Below are 17,643 nucleotides of genomic sequence, written 5' to 3' on the forward strand. Positions count from 1 at the left end.
TTCATCCACAATGCTTAAAGAGCAGAACTGTACCTTTCACAACACACATAGGAAAGGGAAAAGAGTGCCCTAAACTTTAATCTCTTAAAATCTCTTTAACCTCATCTTTCCCCAAAACAAAGCAGTTAATAAGCTTAAACTTTTATTAACAAAGCAGTTAATAATCTTATACTTTAATTTGCATTCCAGCCCAAAACGGGGGATAACTCTTCACAGAGCAGAAGAGAGTTGAGACATTTCAACATGCAATACCAATGAAAGACATGCACCCATGTTCAGCATGTACCACTGAATCTGCCACAGGATTTCATTGGTTTTTTTCTTGTTATGACAAACTGTGACCATTTCTCTTTTTTTCCAGCATGCCACTCTTCATGGGAATAGACCTGCATGTCATACTTACCATACAGATGCACAATGGATTTATGCTGCAATGCTACAATTCCTTTCATGACATTCTATTATTTTCCTAGCAATTCTATTATTCCTAGCACTTGCTATTTTGATCTCCACTAAGCATTGCACTAACAATACCACAGAACCTTCTTATTACACATCCACAATCTGAGCAAAAAGAGAAAGAGATTAAAAAAGCCAAGGCTGCCTTTTCTTCAAGGCAAGTCAGTTTACATTACAGACATATCATTTACTGCTTCACCATTCAGCTACTGAATATCATGATATATTCTGCAGATATGAAACAAAATGTTTTCTTTTTGTAAGTAATTTCTTCTAACCTTCATCTAAGTAATTCCTTAATTCTAAGTTATCAGCAAACTTTCTCACATCATTTTGTACCCTTGTTTGGGAATTTTATGATAACATTGAAGCACAGGGGCCAGGTATAAATTCCTAGGAAATACCACTGCTGACTCCTCCTGCCATTAGTCCAAGGTTTATAAAAATAATAGTAAATAAATTCACTCAAACCCCTAAACATCACAAGAATAAGTCCCCCATGCTGACTGCCCCTTTTTGCCCATCAATAACTGGGTGATAACCACATGCAGATAGACACGACTAGAAAGCAGCTGGTATAATTTTAAAAGATAGACATTTAAAAAAAAATTACTACCACTGTAGATGCTTAGCCTCTGCCAAATATTTAGATGCCACTTGTCTGCTTTTTAATGAGAGGGGCATTTATAAACTGTAGATAAGTTGAAAGAAAAAAGTAATAAAATATTGGTTTGCATGAGAAATCAAATGAAAACCACATCAGGAATTAAATGCTACATTCTCCTTTAAGGAGACCTTCATATTCTTTCTTGTTGTGTGTGAGATCTGTGAGATGCACTGTATGTCTGTTACCACAAGCCTTTTTGTTCTACTTCTAAAAAAAAAATTACCATTACTGGAAATGAGAAGCCAAAAAATTGTTGTGATACACTTCCTGCTGCAACCACAGCAGGAAATGTACCTTTTACTTCCTGCTCTTCTTGCTGTTATCTCATTTTCAATGCACCCTCTCTTCAGTTAAAAGTACCAAAATCGATCATAACAACTTAGATGTCTCACCTCCTTCTTACACAAGGTATGACTCCTCTTCTGCCTTCTTTTTGTGACTTTTTCATGTGGCTTCAAGTATGAAATTATCCTTGTGTCCTGTACCAGTATTAATACTTTTCTACACCTTCAGGACACTTGTCCCTCAACTTTGCTCTTTACTTCCATATATATTATGGGTTCTACCTCAGTTCCAACCCTAACTCTCAGTTCCCTCTTGTTTTGGAGGGAACATCATGCCTGTTTCTCTGAACACATGTCCTTCTGTGTTTCTACAGCAAATTTTTCAGGCATGATTTGCTGTGGCGAAGCCAGGTTTGGCCATCACCAATCACCTCCTTATTTCCCATGTGCCTTAGCACAGTTTAAGAATTCCCATTGTCAGAGGGGTCATTGACACAGTCCCAGAAAGGTGGGGATGCACCTACCCAGAGGTTTTCCACCCTTCAGTTAAAAGTTTCCAGACTGACATGAAAAAACCATGTAAGTATTTGGGGAGAAAAATAAGTAGCACAACTAACTAGGCTATGGTACTTATCAGCTTGTGATTGAGAGAGAGTCAAAACAACCCTGAAACAGTCAAAGCTGTGATGGAAATCTTCTCCAGTCTGAGCAGCAGCCTTGACAACAGCATGGGGCCTGTGAGAAGAAAACAGAAATGACCATCTTCCAGCTGATGTTTATTTGTTTCTAAAACTACAAAATCATAGAATAAGAAAGAAAAACAAAAACCCTTACACATTCTTAGGCCCTTTAGGTATTGAAAGCTAGTCTAAGATCTCCATGGAGCCTTCTCTGCTCCAGGCTGAGCAATCCCAGCCATTTTAGAGGCAACAGCTAGCTGGAAAACAGCTGCAGCTCCAGGAAAACCAACTCACAGCTGCCCTGATCCTCACCACACCCACCCTCTGCTCAGACACGAACACATGTGCACCACACCAACCCTCTGCACACCTGCACTGCAGTGGCCACGTGTGCTCGTTGAAAATTACATAAATGTTCTAATCAGTTTTCAATTAATTTTTAAAATCAGTTATAATCAGTATATTTATTATGAGCAGCATGCTAGTCTTAAATCACTTTTAGCCAGCACATGACCCTGATATGCTTCATTGAACAAGGCCTGGGAGAGAGTGAAGGATTGTTGAAATTGGATACAATCACAGAACCACAAAATAAGCTGTTGGAAGGGACCCACAAGGATCATGGAGTCCAACTCCTGGCCCTGCACAGCACCAAACCCAGGAGTCATACCACGTGCCTTGAGAGCATTGTCCAAATGCTTCTTGAACTCTGCCAGGCTCAGTGCTGTGACCAGAACTGAATTTATAGACTACACAGACATTTTGCAGAAAGAAAATCCAACAAAGACCCAGTATATGTGTGTTGGAAAGTCCCTAATGGAGGAAAAAGATACTAAATATATGGACTAATCAGCATGAGCAGTGAGAAATCAATACCCAGTGGAGGATAGAATACTAATGAAGGACTTGTGCTTTGCTCTTCACACCAGCAGAGAGTGAGGGCACAGGTGGTGTGCTGTTGAGGGGACCCCACAGGATGAGGAGGCTCCTGAGGGGAGGTGGGGGACAGTCCCTGTGCCCAAGGGACAGCCTTCTGTGCAAACAGGGAGCCCCAGGAGAGGGGCCCTCACCCCCCTGGCCTCCCCCTTCTCCCACAGCTGGGCACAAATTAGAAAAGAATGCTAAGTCACAAAACTGTTTCTACAGTGAACTGTAGTGTAGGAAGACAATTTTCTAATCTGGAGCAGTATCTCTGTGAGAGAAAGGGAAAGCTCCAGTCGGTGTCAGCCCTTTTGCTTTAACAGCTTTGTAACCACAGATGTCACCACAGACACCTTACATCCCCATTTTATTTTCACCTGCAGAAATTACAGCTTTAACCACCACTTTGCCCTCATTATAATTAACCCCCAACCCCGTGGCAGTTTTAAGTTTCTTCCCTTGGCTGAGCAAATCCCTCAATAATTTATTTTAGTTTCTGATTTGTATAAACTATTGCAATAGTTTCTTAAAAAAAAAACCAAAAAACCCAAACCTTACCTTGTACATACTCGTAAATCAGAATAACAGAAATACAATGCACAAAGTTTTTCAATTATTGGTACACATTAGTACATCTCTTTAAATAGGAGTAAAGGCTTACAGTCTTGGGATAGCATTAGAGGTTACAAGTAGAATTTATACTTATTCCAGAAATCACTATATTATAGGAAGCGCAGTGCGTTTGCTGTAACAGTGGTACTTACCTATCCAATAAAATAAATTGTAAGTATTTTTGAGCCCCTTTAGTGCTGAATAAATGCTTAAAGCACACAGAAAGTAATAGCCAAAAAAGCCGCCAGGTAACACACCTTGAAACCAGGTGGGAATGGAAATCCACAAATCAAACCCTAAGCTTACACCAAGCATTAACAAATGCGAAGGTCGAATATGATTTCCTAAACTCTTAAACCTGGGTTATGGTTTAATGGGGGTCAAGACATTTGTCCTCTGAGGGGAAGCGAAAACCAGTCTGAACACAGCAAAAGCTCAAATGAGCGAAAACAATTAGAAGCAGGAAGGAGCAGTCCTGGGGAAGGACTGCCTGGGAACTCATTTTCAAATTCCCACACGGCAGCTCACGACCGGACACGGGGCAGTGCCCGGTGCAGCTTTGCAGAGGAGGAGCTGGGGACAGGGAGCGAGCTGTCACCGAGACACAGGGGCACGGGGCAAGTAGCCCAGAGGGGTACGGGGTACGGAGCCCAAAGGAGCCCCGTGGCCGCCCTCACGCCGGGGCCGCCCTCACGCCCCGCCCCGTCCCATCCCCGCCCGGGGGGCGGGCGCTGTGCCCATGGCAACGGGCGCGGGACCGCCGCGGGGCTGTCGCACCGAGCCGCGCCGAGCCCAGCCGGAGCCCCCCGCTCGTACCCGCCACCGGCGCGCACCCAGCCCGAGAGCAGCGGCGGCTCCTCTCGTGCCGCAGCGGGACCCGAAGGTAGCGCCGCCCGTCCCACTGCCCCCGGCGGCGGCGCGGGCGGAGGCCTGGCGGCGGGGCTGTCAGGGTGGCGGCGGGACGCGGGGTCGCGGCCGGGCTGGGGCGCGGGGGCTGGCGGTGGAACCGCAGGGCTGGCGGGCGGGAGCGGGGCGCAGCTGAAGTTCTCGCGGAGCGGGCGCCGGGAAGGGCTCCGGGTGTGGGCTGTGTGTGTGCCCGTGCCCCCGGCGCTCGCCCCCCGTCCGGCGGTGCGGGAGTGACGGCGGGCCGAGCGGCGCCCGCAGAAACGAAAGCAGAGCTGGCGGCGGCTGAAATGCGGAGCGGGCTCGTAATTGCACAACCGCGGGGGAAACTTGGGCAGGAGGCTCGGCGGGTTTCACTGGAAAGGGCACAGCTCTCGAGCGTTGCTGTCTGGAGGCGAGGAGCGGTTCGGGTTGGAAGGACCTTGACGATCATTTCGTGCCACCTTCCACTATCCCAGGCTGCTCAGAGCCCCATCCAGCCTGGCCTTGAACACTGCCAGGGATGGGGCATCCACGGCTTCTCTGGGCAACCTGTGCCAGTGCCTCACTGCCCTCACAGGAAAGAAGTTTTTCCTAATATCTAATCTAAACCTGCTCTCTTTCGTTTTGACGCTATTCCCTGTTACTACATGCTCTCTTAAATAGTTGCTCTTCATCTTTCCTGAAGGCTGCTTTTAGGTAGTGAAAAGCTGCCATTAGGTCACCCTGAAGCCTTGTCTTTTCCATGCTGAGCAATCCCCATTCTCTCAGCCTTTCCTTTTAGGAGAGGTGCTCCATCCTCTGATCAACTTGGTGGCCTCCTCTGGACTGGGGTCCCAGAGCTGACCACATCTTACTGTGCTGTTGCTCTGGTACCCCTGGAGGAGCTCTGGAAGGTACTGCAGTGCCAGGCTGGCTGCTGCACTCAGATATAATTCCAAAAGTGGATGTGGCTGCAGAGAGATAATATTTTTTGCTGAAATTAACATGGCTAAGGCTTTCAAAAGAGGGGTACTGCAGTGCCAGGCTGGCTGCTGCACTCAGATATAATTCCAAAAGTGGATATGGCTGCAGAGAGATAATATGTTTTTGCTGAAATGAACATGGCTAAGGCTTTCAAAAGAGATTGCATTTGGCAACATTATTTAGTAAGCCCGTATGAGAAAAAAGCCTTCGTTGTTTGACTTACAAGTATTTGCTATGGAAAGATAACATCCAGTAGTTTCAACATGAAACTATCACAGTATCAACAGTGAAGTGCCTGTGCACCCATGGTATCAAGTTCAGTGTGGAGTTCTGTGTTTTTTTGTCATTTTGTTTTCTCTCAGTGTCAAGTCCTGTAGCTGACTCAATATTAGTGCACCTCTGCTCTGAATGCTGAAGTGACTGTCCCTGTCGACCAAACAAAGCTGCACAGGGAAGATCCCTATTGTAGAGACTGGATAGGACTTAAAAGACCTTGAAACCAGGATTTGTTGTAACCTTTATACTTAAAACTCACAGAAAGTGTACAGGAGAAGCCCACATTTCTGTGAGCACTTAAGATCCTGTTATGTTTCTCACTGTCATTTACTGCACAATGATCTTGCTCAGTCACAGTGGGCCACAGATTACTAACCTGGTTACATACAGTGCCTCCTAACTCTCTTCATCTATTTTCCCTTTTACTTGCTTCTGTAATCTCCAGGATGGTAGCAGTATTTTGTTTCAGAATAAAAAATATAATTATACAAAAAAAATAACATAGGTTTAAACAAATTGTGTTGATGTAGAGCAATGTGAATCTCATTCCACTTCTAACCAAGACAAACAAAGAAAAGGGAGAAATAAAACTATAAATTTATATTGCCTGTTGGGTCTGCTTAAAACTTATATTAGCAATTGGATGCAAAGGCATCTGATGTAAGTTTGTTATCACACTACTTGAGATACCATTATTTGGTGTCTGAAATTGTATTCAGAAAACCCCACTAGGCAAATAAAACAGAGCAACAACAACAACAATAATTATTTTTTAATAATACCAACACAAAGTTTTCATACCTTGGCTGTGCAGTACTGGTAGTGCTGCTGACATAAACGTTCCGTTCATATAGACCAAATTAAAGATTTTCTGTCAAAAACTCCCCCCTTCCTGCCAGACATACCTAACTGAAATTGCAGCCATGAAAGTGGAGAGCAAGTGGAGTGCAGGTAATAAAAAATGTAGAATATATTGACTTAACTGTCAGAGGTGTGGAAATATTGACGCAGTAGTTTCAGAGCCGTGCTGACTAAACAAATGCGCTTTACATAAGAAAGATAAAATAATTTATTGTTCAGTTTGAAGCCGCTATCAGGGCTTCCTGTGACTTGAACTCCTGTGTGGAGGTGTTTGATCTAGTGAGGCATTGTGCTCCCTGTAGTGATTGCTCAGTAAGCAGAAAAGATTCCTCTGAAGTTGCTGTCAGATACGTAGCAGACACGAGCCTTTTGCATAGGGGTGTGCTTTTATGTAGATAAAGGCATGACCAGGTGCTAATGCCAAACCAGATGAGATCAGTCAAAAGTCATGTTCCTTTCAATAGTCTTTGCTCTTCCATCTGCGTGTGATTTGACAGTTGGAAGAGCAAAAGAAACTGCATTTCATTAGAACTATTTTAATAATATTCAGTTGTAAATATTATTCTTCATCGTAGGTAATTCAAGAGAAGTGTAGACTCTTTTTATGATTGCATTTCTCCTGCTAGTCTTTATAAAAGTAGAATGGGATGTTGATGTGTGTTTTTGTTTCTAAGCAAGTAGAAATCAATGGGAATTAACAAATTGTGAACATAAATCTCCTTAAGTACCTAAATATTTTTAAATCTGGCTCCACATCATTAGATCTAGATTTACTCTGGATAACTATTTTGTATAGTAATGTAACTATGTAATTTGTAACTATTTTTCCCCCCTTTTTTTTCAAAGGTGGGGAAAAGGTACCTTGGACTCCTGGGGCATTCAAGGCTTGCTTTAGCATCATCACTTGTTGTTGACTAGAGCAAAATGCATATTGTTAGAATAATTGAAATACTTTTTGATTTGAGTTAGAGTTTAAGCTAATTCATTGTTTGCATGTAGTAGCACTTTTGAGGTTGCTGTTGACGTCAGCACTGACAATATTACCATTTGCATTTATGAAAAATGAGACTCCAAGTGTACTGTTGTATTATGTTCTGTGTGAGAACTGAAATTAGAGTGAGCTATAGTTGTAGCAGCATTTTTTTAAAATTTCCTTTTGAAGCTGATAAGATTTTTATAAAGTGTGCATTGAATTCAGTACAAGTTTTTGCTTGACTATTGGCTTCATAAATCTTCTGAGGCAATCTTGTTGCAAAGAGTTAATAATACCAAGCAAGTTGCTTTGAAAAACAAGGCTAATATTTCAACATTCTTCCGTTACTAAGGTAGCTTTATAGACAGAAGTATTTATTTTTTTGAAGCAAGGAGAGGGAAATTCCTTGGAGGCAGGTAATATTATAAATATATATATGTGTGTGTGCACACAGGTTTTAAATTATGAACCATTAGCATTGCAGCAAGAAGAAAAGTCTTCAGACTTCCCTTAGGACTGAGCTAAGCACGTGTGTAGCATCAGCCATACAATTTGCTTCTGTGCCATCTTTCTTTCTGGACACAGTTGTGTTGCTTCATGATGTTATCCTGTACTGTGTGTGGTTTGAACATAACATTGCTCTTTCCCACTCGAGCTTTCATAGTTTGTGTTACTATTGGATGACTCATTTAATAAAACAGCTGAAGTGCATTTTTTAAAAGGAGGTTCTTTCAGTAAATGTTGTACGAGGCGCAGCTGAGGCATGCTGAGTTTTCTGGGAAGCTGAAAAAAGCAGCTCTTCCATCAGCCAGCTTTTAGTTGTAAAGAGAATTAAGTAGCTCAAGTGCAGTGAAAAGGTAACAAGTACAACTCAAAAGAATTAAAGTCAAATAAACAGGATGAGAAAAAAGGATTCTGCTGCCTTTATGTACTTAAACAGTACTGTTTAATAAAGAACTATTTCCATGCAAGATTAAAATGCTTCTTGAAAAAATAAGGAAGGTCTCCTGGTGCAGAGAACTGAGTGGGATGTGCTCTAACAAAAGATTAGGACAGCATGGCCAATGTGAAACCTGTTGGCTGTTGGCCAGGAATAAAAAGCAACATCTGAATCATACAGTTAGTGAACGGCATTGACAGAAGAGAAAAGAAAAATACCTGAAGGATAATGAAACTTTATATATGTATAATTATATAGCAATAATAGCTGGCTTATAATAGTTAGTAGCTTGCACATTAACTTCTCAAAGGATCAGTTTTCACTTGGGAAGGGAAGGGTGCAGGTGTTTCTGTGTTTGGAACATTGACTTGTATGGGAAAAGCTATTGCAGCTTTTAGCCATTTCCTCTGCATGGCATTTCCTGCTCATGTCTTCAAGGGGCAAACCCAGTGTGGGGGACTGGTGACCAAGAGAAGGGACACCCTCACCACAGCCAGAGGCTTATGGCTTAACAGAGTGAGTGCAAACAGGTTTTTCCACTTGCTTCTCAAAATTTCTGCCACATGTCAGCTGTGCTTATGCCAGATTAACTCACTGGACAAACAGAGTGAAGAAGATGCATTAAGTATTGGTTCATGGACTTCCATACCCTGCTTAAGGTATGATAGCTTAGGGTGTTTGTGCAGCAAGACAGACTGAGAGGAACTAACACTGGTGTTTCCAAACAGAATATGGCAGAAGAATAATCTGTTTCTGTCTAATTTCAAACATTTAATGTAGTTTTTTTAAGGTTCTGTAAGTGGATCAATTTATAGATTTGCAAATAAAGAAATGGAAAAAGCCAATGGAATGAAACATTTCCAACATTTCCTATTTAAACTGTGATATATGGACAGGTATATTGCTGTTTCAGAGAGGTGAAAACAGATTGAAGATGTTAGGTGACTGGAGCAGACTGATGAGAGAATACTTTACATCTCATTCCAGTACTGAGGGTGGAATATTCTTAGAAAAATAAAAATCAGTAGGTATATTTTGTATATTTCCTGGCTTTTTTTTTTTTTTTTTTTTTTAATTCCGCACTGCCTGTGAAGATTGTTCATTTCTCCAGTGTACAACATAAAAATAGAAAGTCACATTATGGTCATGACTGTAGAGAACATTACTGTTATCCTGCACATCTGCACTGTGTCTCACACAGGTTTAATTACTTCCATATCAGATAGAGCAGGCATATGTGAAATCTGTGAATGGGTAGGTTTATTGTGTATTATGTGAGTCCAGATTTATGTTTTCATTGCTCATCATGGTACACATGGGTTTGGCAAGTGCAAATGTGTGATGTGACATTTACAGTGTTGTGCTGTCCTGCATCATAACCATCCATTGAGCTTCTATGTGTGCAGACATTGCATCCTGATTTTACTGTGTTGTTTTGCCTATCTCAGTTTTAGAAACTTTGACATTGGGTATTACTTCTTTAAAAATATTTGTGCTTTGCTGGGAAGGTGATAGAGATACCAGTACCTGCATGATGCTGTTTTCTGGGCAATGGGTGCTACGTTAATGAAAAGTAATTTTTGAGTTTGTATAGGTGTTTAGCAGCTTCTGTTACTGTTGCTAGAACAAACTTTAGAAGTCGCATTTTGAAGTTACCTCTCAAAGCCTGTAGCTCTTTATAATTCAAGTATTCAATCCTTTTTCACTGATGTTGATAGGAATTTGTGATTAACAAATGATCAGGATTGCTGACAGGCAGCCTGCAGCTTTTCTTTTCCAGCTGTATTTTTCTGTTCATGCAAGTACATTGGTGGCTCTGTTTTCCGCTGACTGTCTCATACTTTTAGCTCTCTGTTTTTTGAAATACTTGGAGAAGTTATTTTTCCTTTTCCCTGAAAGCTTAGGATATTGGCTTTGCTTATACACTACAGTATTTATCAGTTCTAGAGCACTATTTTTATGATTAGTTCTCTTTATGTACAAGTGGGAATGTTTGTTTTTCCCTCTTGTAAAGATAAGATTGATTTCTGATACCAGCAAATTACAGTTATGCTACCTTCACATCTAGGTGGGCTACCTGTCTTTGACTAAAATCTCTTAATTTCCAGATGACAATTGTAACATTAACTCTCCCCATCTGTCTTTGAGAAAGCAGTCAGCTGGCAGATCCATAACAGTTTATATTTCTATTAAAGCTTATAGAAGTAGGAATAATAACAATAATAGTAATAATAATATGCCACATGGCTGTGCATTACGCACTGCTGATGACAGTGAGCAAAGTGACACTGCCCCTCTTCTGCAGCACCCCCTGTGATTGCTCACTTGGTGGCTCTAGTGCAGAAAAAAGCCACAGTCCTGACATGGATGCACTCTGGATGCCTGGGAAGGGATGGGCATCCAGGATTGGGTCTTCAAAAACCCAGAACTCTTAAAAGCAGCTGGTAGCAGGCTGAGAGTGGAATGAACTCACTTGGAACAAAAAGGGGAGCCCCCACTTTTCTTCTCATCCAGCCTTTTCTCACTCTTCCCTACAGTTGCTGAATTTGAGAATTGTGCTGAGTTTTTCTGGCAGGTGATTAATGTTAGATTTTGCAATGGGGCTGGTTTCTCTCTTTTAGTACACGTCAGAGTAGAAGGTGCCCAGTGACTCAGGTGACACTGGCACACTCTAAAGGCTGACTCATGCCTTAGTCACCTGCTTTTCTTAAGGAAATTTTGGTGAGTATAGTCTTGGACTAGTAGATACCTAAATACAGTAACTCTGTCTTCACTAGGTAATTGTTTTTTATTCTAATAAATGTATTTCCAATTTACTTGTTACATCACAGTTGGGTTTCTCAAAATACTGTGGGGAATGCTGTGTTAGGCATAGTTGTCTGCAAAGTCAGCTGTGATGATAGAGATATTGTTTACTTACCCATTTTGGAGACTCCTCTGCTTTTAATTCTTCCCATTATGTGTGAAATTTTTTGGCTTGTTTTATCAAAAAAGCTGCAATAAAAACATCCAGTGCACAACCTGAAGCAAAACTGCCTGATGAAGTCTTCTGAGCAGCCTATTACATCAAATAGATATGAAGAACAAACTGATATCCAGTATAATAGCATGTAATTACAAAGCTCAATAAAACCCCACTGCCCATGAGCAGAAATTCCACAGAATGTCAGCAGAGCCAGTGGGACTTAGTTTGATTAGGCCTTTTGATAGATCAACTCTGCTGATACTGCAGAGGTACTTCAGGATGATACAGCTCCAGTTGCCCATCCCAAATCTGGAGGCGATGAGTGCTCCCTCACATGGGGTTTGGCAGACCAGCATGGTTACTGACATCTCAGGTGTTTCAGCTCCGCATGGACATTTTATCTGTCAGTGCTCCTCAGGAGCAAGAAAAAGTCTGAAAAATCTAAGTGTGACCCTCTTCAACCTAAACTGGCAGTCCTTGTCTCCATAATTGTTCATGTTACTAGGAGTTGTAGGTCAGGAGCTTTAAGAGATGTCTTTAAAATGGATCAAAGACCAGGTGTCATTGTTGAAAGTGTTGGCTTTAGCATTTGCCCTAGGCAAAGAATGAGTCAATGCCAAACCTGTGGGAAGCATCTGAGTTTCTGGCTTTCTCTGCTTCCCTGCCATCACCTGATGGGCTTCAGCATGCTCATTTCCTAGCCTCATCATGATTTTCTAAAACACTGTTTACACACATAACTAGAGCAGTGTATAATAATATTAAATCATTTTTATTACTATAATTTTGTATATATGAAAATATTTTGGTTGGAAAAAATACTCATCTATCAGGTTCCAGAGGCTACACTGTTTTAAAGTGAATACTTCAAACATACATGACCTTTTAAAAATGTTTTGCAAAATGCTGAGAGTGTGTATATATATATATATATATATATATATATATATAATTATTATATACTTGAAAAGCATTTTGGGGTTTATTAGTTTTGTTTCACATGCATTTCCTGGACTTGAAATATGCTTAAATCCTTTCACTTAGAAATTATCAGACAGCCCATTCATACTCTGCAAGAACTTCAACAAGGGGGGCTTTTGTTTTACCTGTAGTACCAAGAACTACTCTGAGTCTTGACATCTACATCAAGATTAGGAGACTTGAATACCTAGTACTTGTTAGTTACTATCATCATCTCCTGTGATTAAATCCTGTTGAAATTACAAACCTAGGCACAGCATTTATACAACAATATTCTGTAATTAAAAACACCCAACATACTGGAACCTTGGCATTTTTAAAAGCAGTAATGAATAACTAACCCTTTCACTCATCAGCTTTGTAAGTCCCTGCAAGCCAACAATTTATGCAGAGATATAGAAATTAACTTACCAGTTCCAGCAAATCAGTCTGGGTCTGGTTTCATGATGTTTGTTTGCTTGTTTTAAGGGCATAACATAGGCAAAGCTAGTCAGATTTGTGAATCTGACAGTAGTGCTGACATCCAATTTCAACTGCTCAATGTGGCAGCAACAATAGCTCCTGCTATCCCATCTGGTAATTATCAGATATTAATTATTTTTAAAAATGCAACTAACAGGTATTTGTAGAGCATAATCCATTTAGGCTCCTTTTGCTGAAGATGTGATTAAGAAAAAACAGTTTTAAAGAATTCACATAATTTTTTGTAATTCTTGATCCTTTGACATATAAAACAATAGATAGGTAGGTGGATATACTTTTATCTCCAGCTATTTCCTCATCCCTAACAAAAGAAATAATATCTCTACACAACTTTAATGCCTTTTTTTTGGATATGAGTGCTTTTATTTTCCTAGCATTGAATAAGGGGAATAAAGGGTGTCAACAATGCTTAATATTAAGTGTGTACCATTATCAACATTTATTGCCATAGTAAAGGGCAGCTTAACCCAGGCAAAAGCAATGCATCTCTGTCAAGTACCAGATCATGTAGTCAGGAAAACTGGCAGTGACACGATGATTAGTTTGTCCCTCTCTCCCCTCCCCCTGAAAAGAGATTTGTTGGTGGTGGACATAAATACTTTTGACAGAATTCCCTGCATGACTTGCTAAAGCACTTGTACAGAAATTCCTCTTGTAGCAGGTGTACTTTTGATTTATTTGACTGCATGTTTCTTCAATATTATGTCTTTTTCTTTGGCATATCTAAGCTAATTTTAGACAGACTTTGACTGACAACTTTCACCTCCTAGGAAGTGATATATATTACCAATGTAACACTGGAATTTGCTCAAACTTCCTATAGAATATCTGTAGATAGTGGAGTGTCACAGTCTGAACTGGCCAGATTGCCTCAAGAGCCTGACTTGCTCTCAGATGCTGGATTACCATCATTACATTTTTAGCTGGATTCCCTGCACTCACTCTAATTATTCCATCTTACCAGCTTCTGAATGAATTATTTTCAACCAAGTTTGATAGAGGGGAAGGAGACAAAGGTCAAGAACTCAAATTGCTCAGTGCTCATCAAATTATGTGTGAGTTAGCTCCACTTAAGACACTAAAGAAAGGCTGGGGAAAACCATCTTAATAAAGCCCTGGCCTCAGCAACAATGTCAGGTCATGTGAATACCATTTTTCAAAAGTCTCTACCCACCTGAAATACGGATATAACATGGATTGTAAAATATTCTTCCTGAAAATAAATTTTGGAGGGGATCTTGACTCCAAATTAGGCAAAGTATCGCAGTGTTGAAGCATAAAATCCACTGGCATTACTACACTAAGATCTGATTCAATGTCCCTAAATGATCTTTAGGAGTTTGTCAATAAATTCAGCAAAGGCATGATCCAAGTAGGAATGTCAGTATTAGTTATGTGAGACCTGAACATCCTAAATAGGTGTTACCATCTGTTATTGATAATACCTCAGCAGGTTACAAACCCCTCACCATTTACAACTTAGGTTTGGCACACAAGTGGAAGCCAGTCTCAGGAAATCTGTTTGCCTAAGAATGGCCTTCAGAAATTAAGGCTGTATTACTTCTTGGAGTTTTTGTGTTCCTTGAGAGCAGGACATTGTGAGGAAAGTGGGTTATTACAGGTATCTATGTAGGAATGTAAAAAAATTTTCCTCAGTACAGCAGGTTACTATGATGTATGTTAATTTTTGTGACCTGGTCTCATTTCAGATGAAGAGGTTATCTGTCCTGCCCCAGCAGTGTCTTCTGCTGATGACATGTCTCCTAATGGCCTTGGAAGCTGTACCTATAGACATAGATAAGACAAAAGTCAAAGCAGAAGGCCATGTAGAAGGAGAGAAGGTAGAAAATCCAGTAAGTATAAAGAAACTGATCTGAGATTAAGTGTTTATCCTAATTGTTAGTAATCTAGATATAGCAAACTCCTTTAGAAGGAAACTAATATTCCCCAGTGTTGTCAGTATGTGTGCCATCTACTGTGGGGATGTTCTGTTTAAATTTGCTCTTTATTTTTTTCAATGAGCTGCTAAAGGTGAGGTGGCACATGGAAGGAATTCCCAGATTACAACAGGAAGCACATAACTGTCCCACAGAGACTAACTTTGAGTGATTGGGTAGTGCCTTAGGAAATTCCACTCACTGATCCCAGCTCAGTATTTCAAATAGAACAGTAACAGATTAACTGCACTGTTTTAAAAAAGCCACACACTATATTAGCATGACAGATGCTTGTGTATTACAAGGATTCCTAATCACTTTTCTTCCTTGTCAGTTGCTGAAACAATGGATCATAAATTGCTATAGGGCAATGATGCAAATCTGAAAACACAAAGATATGTAAGACAGCATAGTGCTTTGTTGCTAAGGTTGAGGTGTCAGTTTAATAACTGTATTTAAACAAAACAATTGTTTGTGAGTGTAATCTTTCCTCAATTTCCCTTTTTTTTTTTTTTTCTGAAGGATACAGGACTTTATTATGATGAATATCTCAGGCAAGTAATAGATGTCTTGGAAACTGATAAGCATTTCAGGGAGAAACTCCAGACTGCTGACATAGAAGAAATAAAGGTAGGTTTGAAAAAAAGAGTTAAATTGAGGTTAATTAAATCCATAATCATGAGCCATGTATGTTGTATTCTTTCTTGCTGTGGCTGTTGTGCAATGCCCCTTCAGGAGCTAGAAATGTAGCAAGGGACAAGTAGGAAACAGTCTAAAGTGACAGACTCAAGGAGGAGATCCTGCCTTTTGTGTTTCCTTTAATCCCTCATGTTGCTGTTGGCAGCTTGTGGCATCTTTTCCTTCTGTGCTGTATCTAGGGTCAGCCTTGGAGATTCCTCTCCTTTTCCAGGTTCTTGCAATACACATCAGTGGCTGCTGCTGCCTTGCACCTTCCCTCAAGCCTAACAGCCCTCCTTGAGAGGATGAGGCACTTCCTGGGCTTCTCACAGTTCTTTTGAACTCAGTTGAGAATATTTGATCAAGAAATTCTTCACAAATGTTATATAGGCATCGCTCCCTCAAGGTTTATGGTCTTGCTCTTTGGAGGAGCAAGATGCTTAGACATTCTCTTTTCTGAAAGCTTTTAGGATTCCTCTCTGTTTCTATAACTATAGGCATAAAAATTTTGAATCTGCTCTTTGAAAAAATGTTGAGATTCTTACAGTGTGGGCTACAGTATTGCCAGAGACTGCCATTAGTCTGCTGTCTTGCAGTTTATGTCTAATGGGAATCCTAAAGGCTTCTTTCTTCCAGGGTTTATGCATGACTTTTTTGTTTTTTGACAGAGTGGAAAGCTAAGCAGAGAGCTTGATTTAGTAAGCCACCATGTGAGAACACGGCTGGATGAACTAAAAAGACAAGAGGTAGCAAGATTAAGAATGTTAATTAAAGCTAAAATGGATTCTGTTCAAGGTAAGAGTAGAGAATTTGTTTAGGTGAGTTAACAGATGGAATTGTGTTAGAGAAATGTCAGAGTCCAGCAGTTGTGCATTGTTTGTTGTCACCAGTAATGACTAAACTGAGAGTGAATGTCCTTTCTGAGCTGGCCTGGAGCCATTAAAGACCTGTCTTTATAGGAAACTGGGGAGAAGAGAAAAGCCATCTCTGTTTTATAAATAACTGAACTTGTTTGTCAGTGGTTTTTCAGATACTTCTACCTCTTATTTTTAACCTCTTATTTTTGTAATGCATCAGTTCATAGATTACTCACAGAGAACTAAAATGGATTCTGTTCAAGGTAAGAGTAGAGAATTTGTTTAGGTGAGTTAACAGATGGAATTGTGTTAGAGAAATGTCAGAGTCCAGCAGTTGTGCATTGTTTGTTGTCACCAGTAATGACTAAACTGAGAGTGAATGTCCTTTCTGAGCTGGCCTGGAGCCATTAAAGACCTGTCTTTATAGGAAACTGGGGAGAAGAGAAAAGCCATCTCTGTTTTATAAATAACTGAACTTGTTTGTCAGTGGTTTTTCAGATACTTCTACCTCTTATTTTTTAACCTCTTATTTTTGTAATGCGTCAGTTCATAGATCACTCACAGAGAGCCAGTAACAGTAGGACTGTGTTAAGAGAAAAAACATGACACAGTATTTCATATCCTTAGGGGGTAGAAAATAAATTTTTTTGTCAGTATTTTACTGTTGCAAAGATATTTGCAAGCTTTCAAGGGGGATCCCAAGAAATTGAATACATAATGTATCAAATAAAATACTCCCAGAATAAGGGTCTGTCTTGCAGGCTAAGCTAATTTAGATGTGGCAAAAAAATGTTTAATGGGGATGTTGTTCCTGTTGCAGACAAGCAGCCCACTGACATCATGGTGACATTCACAGCTAGGTGACAGCAGCTACTAATACCTGGGTGTGTGTACATAGTTGTTTTAGGTATTGTGAAGTTTAATGGACTGATTACTTCCACCCTTCTCTGCTTTCATAAATCAATAGTAACTAACAGAGTGTGCTTTAGAAAAAGATTCCCCCCAACACCTCAGATATTACAGTGTAAATGTGAGTTCTTACATTTGGGAACAGATTATTGCAGTTCAGAATATTCAGATGAGTATTAAGATGTAAAAACACTTAGCAAAGTTTATAGTCAGCTTTGCCCATGAGTGCTTCACATCATATACAAGTATGGCCAGATTAACTATAAAATACAGCTGCATCTACACACCTAGACAACATCTTGGAATATGCAC

At 40.3% G+C, this 17,643-nt stretch overlaps 1 protein-coding gene across 3 annotated transcripts in view; it reads left to right on the top strand.

Annotated features, from left to right (window-relative positions):
- Positions 1–4,381: 4,381 nt before the first annotated feature.
- The window catches only part of NUCB2 (nucleobindin 2), a 28,190-nt gene continuing 14,928 nt past the window's right edge, over positions 4,382–17,643 (top strand). For 2 of the 3 annotated variants that reach the window (XM_039707417.1, XM_039707416.1), the window contains exons 1-4: positions 4,382–4,506; positions 14,660–14,803; positions 15,410–15,517; positions 16,234–16,360. In XM_039707417.1, the coding sequence (XP_039563351.1) occupies positions 14,660–14,803; positions 15,410–15,517; positions 16,234–16,360 (379 nt within the window). In that variant the 5' untranslated portion in view covers positions 4,382–4,506. Of the gene's footprint in view, positions 4,507–14,641; positions 14,804–15,409; positions 15,518–16,233; positions 16,361–17,643 lie in introns of those variants that run through there. The other variant, XM_039707418.1, reaches the window with a different exon arrangement.

This window comes from Passer montanus, unplaced genomic scaffold, assembly GCF_014805655.1.
Source record: "Passer montanus isolate IOZ18808 unplaced genomic scaffold, ASM1480565v1 scaffold2, whole genome shotgun sequence".
NCBI classification, from domain to species: domain Eukaryota; kingdom Metazoa; phylum Chordata; class Aves; order Passeriformes; family Passeridae; genus Passer; species Passer montanus.